Source organism: Lactuca sativa, chromosome 7, assembly GCF_002870075.4.
Source record: "Lactuca sativa cultivar Salinas chromosome 7, Lsat_Salinas_v11, whole genome shotgun sequence".
Classification (NCBI taxonomy): Eukaryota; Viridiplantae; Streptophyta; class Magnoliopsida; order Asterales; family Asteraceae; genus Lactuca; species Lactuca sativa.
Genome location: NC_056629.2, coordinates 72,533,941 through 72,543,699, shown reverse-complemented (window position 1 = coordinate 72,543,699; position 9,759 = coordinate 72,533,941). Strand labels below are relative to the sequence as shown.

The window sequence follows — 9,759 nt, the reverse complement described above, 5'->3', positions numbered from 1 at the left end:
CTTGAACATAATGCCACTCCAACCGGTTCCACGGTGCTCGTCCCAAGCGACACCACCCTTTTTGCGTAACTGCTATTCACATACTCTGGTTCTCATTGCAGGGGCTCTCAATCCCATGCACTCTCTCCACTCATCAAAATCACTGCCTCCGCTAAACAAGATCAACAACCCAAGGCCAGACCTTCCAATGCAATCACACTGCAACATACGTGATCCGCAAATCTCAAACTAATCCAGCAATACCCACAGAGTCTCCAGTATGACTGGACCGACTCTCATAACACATACTAGCCACTCGAGGCTATATCTCTGTGGGTCCGTACACCCCACTCTGCGAACCCTCAGGTTCTAACTCTGGGAACCTTCCGGTTCCAGCTCTAGAAACATGCACAACATAATCCCGTGGGATTGATGCAGTACAACCATCACGTACCCCAAACGTACCAATACTCTGGTCGCAAACTTCCGGTTACTTACTCAAGCTCGATCCCGACCTCCCCTCAGGCCTCCACAATCAAATGCCCCAGGTCTGTATCTCGCCCTGCATATCCAACACTCGCTCTCGTCGGCCTATACTTTGCACTGACAAACACTGCTGAATCCCGGCAGCTAAGCACCCTCACATACTTATCGATCTCCCGGAGAATTTTCTAATTCTCCCCCACTAAGACACTGCCTGACTGCCACCGATCGTCATTAACGACCTCTCAGAACAATCCTGCACAAAGAGAACATTTACCCACTGACTGCTTCCCACAAGCGTAAGCAACCCTCAGCAAACACATCTCCTCCCTGATCAATCCGCTCAAAAGAATCCGATCTTCCAATTATCCACTCCACAACTGCAGATGTTACCCGTCATTCAACCCAGCGCCGCACCTCCACTATCAACCCTCACGAACGATGACCAACGGAATTCCCAAGCAATAATCCGTAACCACAACCCGCAATCTGTCAAAGGATGGATACCACATCGAAAACCGCACAAAGCTATCGGCACTAAAACACCCGACTATAACCATACCAAACCATCAGGGAACAACGATTGCCAAAACGAAACCTGAAGCACCAATCCATAACCATGCCAACCCCGCGAAACAACGAATACCGCATCGAAATCCACACTACCAGCACAAACAATACGCCACAAACAACGCAAGCTGATCAAGACATCAAGACAGCATCATACCCGCAGCTGCCTCCGGCACTGCTCCGTCTCCCTCTGCCGCAAGCCGATAAGCACAACCCTGAGCCCTTGGGCTCTACTCCATCCTGTTCTCCTCCTGAACTCCTCAAGGTGGCCGGTGCTAGAGCCTGCACCGATCCTGCAAAAGCTGTGGACAGTTGACCCTCAAATGTCCAACCTGCCGACACTGATAACAAATCCTGGAATCCCGAATTGGCACTGACTGCCGACAACCCCGTGCACCATGCCCCTCCTTTCCGCACTCGCGGCATGCACCATTGGGCCAACAAGCTCCGGTGCCATCTCTCTCACACTACCCACAAGTGTGACCGCTCCGATCCCCCATTTCAACGTCTACGGTCATGGACCGTTTCGGCGCCGACTGCGACTGCATCGGGGCCTGCCTCATCTCACGCTACTGCAACTCAACCTCTAACTCACGCCACATGGCGGCCTCCTGCGATACCAACACGGTCTCGCGTCTCTGCGCCGGCACGAACTGTCTGAGACTCCCCCTCTTGAGCATACTTGGATTCCGGAATGTCTGAGCCTGCTCCGAAGCGATCTCAGGGCAAAACATCGCCCTCTCAATAAACATCCCGGTGCTCTCAGTCACCGACTCCAAATCCTGTCTCAGCTCAAGGAATTCCCGAGCCAATCTCTCCTTTTCATCTCGCGGGACATAGCGAGTGCTGAACATCCCTCTGAATTGATCCCATGAAACCGCAGCCCTCTGCGTATCGGAAAATGACCTCGTGGTCAATCTCCACCAACCCTTCGCCCCGAGCCTCAACAGGTTCAGAGCACACCCCACCCTCTGATCAGCAGGGCATAAACTCGTGGAGAAACACCCCTCCATGTCTGATAACCATCTCACAGCAACAATCGAGTCCTGAACTCCATCGGATGTGGGAGGCTTCGCATAATAGAAGTCCCGATACTGAAAACCCCGACTAGTCCCTTTCTTTGCCGTTGCTACAGCCGCTGCAACCGCCGCGGAAGCCGTCTCTGCGAAAGCCGCATATCGCTCATCAAACTACTTCAATCATAGGAGTCCTGATCGACCCAAACAATTCTGGCGACTCAGCCCGCAACAATGCAGTAACCTCATTACGCCGGATCTCGCGATTCCTCGCATCCCGCTCGCTCGTGCTCGTCCGATCGATAACCGGATAACAAGATAGCCACAAGCACCATCCACCACGAACCATGGTACTCATCCCATGACATCCCCCTTCAACATGCTTCGGTGTATGGTACCTGAACCATAACACCACTCCTCAATCTGCTCCAATGTATAGCACTCGAACCACAACATCTATCTCAATCTGTTCCGATGTATGGTGCCCTGACCATAACATCACTCTGTATCCGCTCCGATGTATGGTATCCGAACCATAACATCACCCCTCAATCTGTTCCTTAGGACCTTCAGAATGCCCCCTGTATCAAGTATGGGTCCTCTGCTTTCAGTAGTACGGGCCCATACTACCTGCCACATCTACCCATACTTTCCACACGGACCATCCCAGAGCTCCTAAGTAGCTGATAAACCTGCTCTTTCACCCATCTCATTGCGCATGCTCGCTTTCCAGCGAAATCCTCTACTCTACCAGCGCACTCATCTTGGCTAGGTTTAATCTCTAGCCCCTTCCGCCGTCCTCCCACTTCTTTGCCATCAGCTGCTGAAGAGCTCCTGATGATGCCAAACATCTACCTCCTGAGTATCGTCATACTCACTTAGTAACTGTCTCCCATCATCGAGAACTCCACAAAGCACGAAGCAAGCAGCATTCGAGCATCGAAGCATACATAGGACTCCTTAGCTGTGATAGCTCCACCTTCTCGGCTCATCCTCGGATGTGCTACTGTACTCTGTAGCTCTATCCCTCGTGCGTTCTAACTAGATACCCTCACTCATCACATACACACAAGAGCATAACGCACATATAACAGCAACCCTAGACTAAGGCATCACAAATCAGGCCACTCTAGTCCTAAGGTGTGAAATACCTAGCCTGTCTCTAGCATGCAATAATATCTCATAAAGTGCATAATAGATATTCCATAATACAAAAGTAAGAGTATTTTGGGAAATCACCATTTGGCTCTGGCTGATTGTACACACTGCTCTTTCTTGCTTTCTCTTTGAACTCTTATTCATTTTTAGAAAACCATTTATTTGGAAAACTTTTTCTTACTTCCTCAGTTTGAGTCCAGATTTACCCGTAGGCGCGTCCGAATCCCTCAAACCAAGGCTCTGATACCAATTTGTAACGCCCAGATTTCCAAAAATAAAATTTTCATTTAATTAATCAATTTAATATTAAAAACACTTGTTTAAAATCTTATTCACATTCAAATTACAAAACGTAGTTTCATTTTCGTTATAAAAGAAGACCAGGATCCTCCAAAACTCAACTCTTTCTTCGGTGTGTACAATCGAACCGTTGCCATCCCGCGTTACTGTAAGAACCTGAAACAACGTAACATAAACAACGTAAGCACGAAGCTTAGTGAGTTCCCCAATATACCTTACGCACATACGCCATCCGGCCCGGACCGTTCGGTCCACATAGCATTGCCTTCCGGCGCGGATCTTTCGATCCACATAATATCGCCTTCCGGCCCGAATCCTTCGATCCACATGATAATCGCCTTCCGGCCCGTACACATATATAACACATAATACCAATACTCTAACACATAAAGCACATATATCACATATCATACCTGACCTTTCTGTCACATAACACCTTGCCTTCCGGCCCATATATAAGCATGTATATCACACGTAGCAGCTAACTTTCCATTCATAGCATATAAACATAACACACACATGCTTGACCTTCCGGTCACACAATCAAACCCTTCCGGGTAAAGTATAGTGAGAAGACTCACCTCGCGGGCACTGGAAGATAGCAACTCCTGAAATCTCTTGCACTTGATCCTCCGAGCTACAAGCTCCCTATAACATCATATATCCCTTATTTAATACTTCTATCTTCCACGTTAACTGCCCCTAAGAAATCACACCAGTCAACTCTGGTCAACATTCCAATGCCAGCTCGACTGGACTCGGCGAGTTCCCCGGCGACTCGGCGAGTCTGGTCGTCTTTTAGTCCTCTGAGATTCCCCTTCTACTCGTCGAGTATCCTCTTTGACTCGACGAGTCACTCCTGGAAGAATCGCGGGGCCACCCCGACTCCACTCGCCGAGTCTGAAGAACAACTCGGCGAGTCCCAGTGAATCTCCAAGCTACTCGCCGAGTCTGATCATCCGACTCGGCGAGTCCACGCCATGCAGTCGATCCAACTGCTTCCCGAGGTACGTTTTTCCCGAGATACACACTCATGGGGACTTCTGGACCTCTAACCATCCTATTACTAGGGTATAAACTTTTGTATAACAACATAACAATCCACCAAATCACCAAATGGGTTTCATAAACCCTAATTCCATAACACATCAACATAGCAGAGGATAATTCGAAATATTACCTGAATAACACCCTCTCTGTGTCTCCAAACCTCAGAACTCGATCCTCTTGATATTCCTTTGGCCAAAACTCTTCTTCTTCTTGCTTAACAAATTCTTCAAGGTTCTAAAAGCTCCCTCTCCTGCCCTAGACGTCCACAACGATTAAGGGTCCTTCTCAGTCGGCCAAAAGGCGTGAAATGACGACATGCAACCCTTAAATACGACCCAATACGAAACGGCTAGGGTTTCTGCTGAACAGCGTCGACTCGCCGAGTCCATACCTGGACTCGTCGAGTCCAGTCGCGAACCCACGATCAAATCTGCGACCCTACTCGGCGAGTCTGGCTCCAACTCGCCGAGTCCCTCCTTTAAAACACCCTAAAATGCAATTTTAACAATACTTGAGATTTTGGGCTGTTACACAAGATTCCTGGAAAAATATTTTACATTTGCTGCAGATTCTGTCGCAACAAAAGCATTGTGAAAGACCTTTTCTGTCATGTAAAGTTGCTTCACACCATAAAATGGTTTTAGCAGTGTGAATTTGGTTTGTGTTATTTACTTAGATAACGGTAATTTTATTAAATAAGTCATCAAATTTTGGTCGTCGGTTTTATGTTCTCTTTGAATAAAGCATCTCAGAAATCAATTTTATAAAATAAACGATTGTTTTATAATATTTATCTAAAAAGTATTAAATTAAGTCTGTGAATAACCATATTATAGAATGTTAAAGAAGGTGAAGTGGTGAGTGGTTCATGCATACTTATCAAAAGACAAGAGTCGTTTGTAACGAGGTATCCCTAATTTTTTTTTTGGAAACGGCAAATTTATTAAAAGGGAGAGCCTCACCTAGCAAGTAACTAGATAAGGATCCCAGAAACAAAAATACAATAGTACAAATTTTACAAACCAGAGAATGGGGACACTACCCATTCATCCCAATTACACATTGTTTTACTACCCCTATGCTTGCACCAATGGAAAACCATAGTTTTAATGCCACTAGTCCCCTGAAGCAAAGAAACACCTTCTTTGCTGAACAACCGTTTGTTCCTGTATCTCCATATGCACCATAGCATTCCATAGATAATAATTGTAAGCCGTTTCCTTTTCTTGGGGCAGCTGCCCCACGCCGAAATTGACTGAAGTAACTCCTCTGTAGTTTGTATTGAGCGATGATTTAGTGAGACTCCGCACCATCTCATAATATTCTCTCGGATTTCATGAGCAAACGGACATCCAATGAGAACATGGTCGACACTTTCCTGTTGTCCTATACACAAGCTACATAGGAGAGAATTGACCAAAATACCCCTCGACCCTAACTCAACAGCAACCGGAATTCTACCCTGCACAACCCTCCATATAAAACCTAAAACTTTAATGGGCACAACTTTGTACCAGTTAATATTTGAGTGGCCATTAACTGAGCTGAGGTTACTATCAAGGACCTTCCGAACTGAATTAACAGTGTACTTTCCATCTCCAGTCAGCTTACATTTGTATCGGTCCGATCCATGGGCTAGCTGAATCCCAGATAGGTCGGTGATGAGAGCTTGAACAGTGGGTCCAAGGCCAAGGTCTGGGGGATGAGACTTCCAGCTCCAGGTGAAGGTTGATCCCGAAATTCTGTCAGCAATACTGCATTTTTTCTGAGCATCCAATTCAAAAAGAGTAGGGTATTTTTCTTTTAGAATCCCTGAACTTAACCAGGGATCATACCAGAATAAGGTATTGTTCCCAGACTTAACCTCCAGCTCAAAGATATCGCTCCCAGCAACTCCGTTCCTCGCCAATTGATTTATTGTCCTTCCTATACAGCTCCATACTCCACTACAATTCTGACTAGAAAGGTAACCAAAAGGCTTTTTATCTAAATTATGGATCCCATGAATTACTTTTGACCAAAGTCCTTGCTCCTCCTTTTTTAGGCGCCACCACCATTTTATAAGCAACCTAACGTTTAATGCTCGAATCGATCCCACCCCGAGTCCACCTTCACTTTTGGCAGCTAGTACTTTATCCCAAGAAACCCAATGTATTTTCCTCTTATCTTCACAACCACCCCATAGGAAGGTTCTTCTAATTTTCTCCATCTCCTCAAGTATACCACTCGGTGCTTTAAATAACGACAAATAGTATGTGGGGAGATTACCAAGGATAGATTTTACAAGAGTTAGCCTGCCCCCGAAGGAGAGGGTTTTGGCCTTCCATAATGATAGTTTTGCACGAAATTTCTTGAGTATTGGCTGCCAGTGCTTTTTAAGATTCATATTGGCTCCCACAGGAACACCTAGATAATCAAACGGTAACGTTCCAGACTCACAGCCCAATAGACTTGCCCAAGACGATATTTCCTGTGTCGAGGATCCTATGCCGAATACTCTTGATTTGTGGAAGTTCACACTGAGACCTAATGCGATATGAAAACACATGAGGATACGTGCCAAATTCTTGAGATTAGATCTGGACCATTCGCCGATAAATAGCGCATCGTCCACGTAAAATAGATGAGATATAGTTGGTCCACTCCCCGGTACTTTAATACCTTTAAATCTCCTTATCTCGGGCAGATTTAAGAGCCACATTTAAGCCCTCCATGGCAATAATGAACAAGTAAGGAAAGAGAGGATCTCCTTGTCTCACCCCTTTAAATATGGGGAATTCTTTAGTTGGAGAACCATTAATGATAACAGATGCTCTAGCCGATCTCAAGCTTCCCCGAATCCATATTCTCCATTTGTTCCCGAATCCCATTTGGCCAAGAATTGAATCCAGATATTCCCAATTCACCGAGTCAAATGCTTTGTCGAAGTCTACTTTGAAGAGCAAGACTCTTTTTTTGGACTGCTTCGCCCAAGAACATATCTCGTTAATTATGAGAGGGCCGTCAAGAATACACCGACCTTCTACATAAGCTGATTGAACCTCATCTATAATACCACCAATGACAGACTTTAAACGAGTGGAGAGAAGCTTACTTATGATCTTATTAAGACACCCAATTAGGTTAATAGGACGGTAATCGTGTAGGGAGAGAGGGTCTTTGACCTTAGGAACCAGTGTAATGAAGGAAGAGTTACACCCACCAGACAGGGTACCATGATTCTCAAAGTGCCTCACAAAGTTCAAGATATCGGATTTGACAGTGTCCCAGAATTTTTTAAGAAATGTAAATGTAAAGCCATCAGGCCCTGGGGCCTTTTCGCTGCCACATTGCCAGACTGCATCCTTTATCTCCTCCAAACTAAAGGGAGCTTCAATCCTAATGGCCTCCATCGTAGATAAAGTCTTGAATGCAGGGTTAATGAACTTGGGACGAACAACAGTGTTTTCAGAGAACTTTGCTTTGAAAAAATTCAGAACTTCCTCTTTGATCAGGTTTACCTCAGTAGTCCAACATCCGTTAATTGTTAGACCATGTATATGATTCCTCTGATTTTTGCTATTAATGAACCCATGGAAGAACTTAGAGTTCTCATCACCATCAATCGTCCATTTAATATGCGCCTTTTGTTTTAGATCCATTGTTTTTAATCGTTCCAACTATTCAATCTTTTTAATGCCTTCATTCCACTTACCAATCTCCAAAGCTGTTAGGGGTCTGATTTCTGCCTGCTTCTCAAAGTTCTTACCCATACTTATCAAGTCATCTAACTCTTTTGACTCTCTCTTGCACGCTTCCTTCCTCCACTTTCTAATCACATTCTTCAGGAATTTCAGTTTAGCTGCCAAATAAGCATCAGGGGTGCCGTATCCCACAAATCGGCTCCAAGTATCAATTACCAACTTATCAAAGCCCTCTTTGAGAATCCAGGAGTTAAACAACTTGAACGGAATAGGCCCAAAGTCTGCAACAACCGATTGTAAGGTGATGGGGCTGTGATCCGATAGTTCACGGGGATGGGCAGTCACCGCACTAAGAGGAAAGGAGTTGAGGTAACCCGAGCAGACCAAAAATCTGTCCAACTTACTTAATTTGGCGTCACTACGACTCATAGAAGTAAATTTTTCCCCACCCATATTAAACTCCTTTAGATCAGCATCTTGAATGAACTTGTTGAAGGCGTAAGCGCTGGATGGGCAAAACCTTGAATGACACCTTTCGCTGGGATATCTAACCACATTAAAGTCTCCAAACACAATCCAATACCCTTGCTTTTCATCCCTTATCCTTGTTAGATCCTCCCACAGCTTCTTTTTCTCAGACCTCGACTGCGGCCCGTATACATTGACCAAATTCAAATTGCCCTCTGTAGACTTGCATTTACCAATAATTATAAGGTAATTCTGGTTCTTAATAAATTCACTTTTCTGAAAAACCTTGGTGTCCCAAATAGATAGTAGCCCCCTGATCTACCGTTAGAGCCGACACCTTCAAAATCGAATTCATTTGAGTCCCAACACCCATTTACATCAATACGAGAGTAATCTAAAATTTGGGTCTCCTGTAGTCCAATAAAAGATACTTTGTGTTTCTCTTTCAGCCTTCTCACCCATTTTACTTTCTCTGCATCGCCCACTCCTCTTATATTTAGAGATAGACAATTCATTGAATATTGATATTTTCTCCTCCACCAACCACAGCCTCCACCAGTAACTGGTTAGAGACCTCCATTTGGAACCCAATTTCAGCTCCGATTTCCGCAGTTTGTCTGATTTCATCCGACACCGAGCCATCCTCTCCTTCTTTGTTCCTGTTGTCTGGCAAGGGGTTTAAGGGGTTTTTGTTTAGATCCAACGAGGAATAAGTACGTGGGGAGTGAGGAAGGTCACCTCCATTAGACAGGGGCTTGCAGCTGCTCAGTGAAGAGGAGGATCTTGGGGATGAACGACTACCGATTCTTGCTCTTTTCCTTTTCTTAATTTTGGCATTACTTCTACTGTAATCGGATGAATTTTCACCTGGCTGGGCTGAGAAAATGTTCGGGCCTAGGATGGTATGAGGGAGGGAAGAAAATGGAAGCCCAGATATGAATTTGTTATTGGGCCGGGTTCCCTTAGGGAAGGCACCAGGCTCAGTATTGTGCGTCTCAGTGTTAGGAACTCCCATAGGATCTTCATTTATGTCCTTATGCCGCCTTCTGCTC

General features: G+C 45.3%; 1 protein-coding gene across 1 annotated transcript; it reads right to left on the bottom strand.

Annotated features, from left to right (window-relative positions):
• Positions 1 to 8,215: 8,215 nt before the first annotated feature.
• On the bottom strand, positions 8,216 to 9,222 carry LOC111881667 (uncharacterized). Its single transcript, XM_023878064.1, has 2 exons — positions 9,030 to 9,222; positions 8,216 to 8,922 (listed from the first exon to the last, which is right to left on the bottom strand). Exons 1-2 carry the CDS (start codon positions 9,220 to 9,222, stop codon positions 8,216 to 8,218), a joined length of 900 nt encoding a protein of 299 aa, XP_023733832.1.
• Between the last annotated feature and the right edge of the window lie 537 nt (positions 9,223 to 9,759).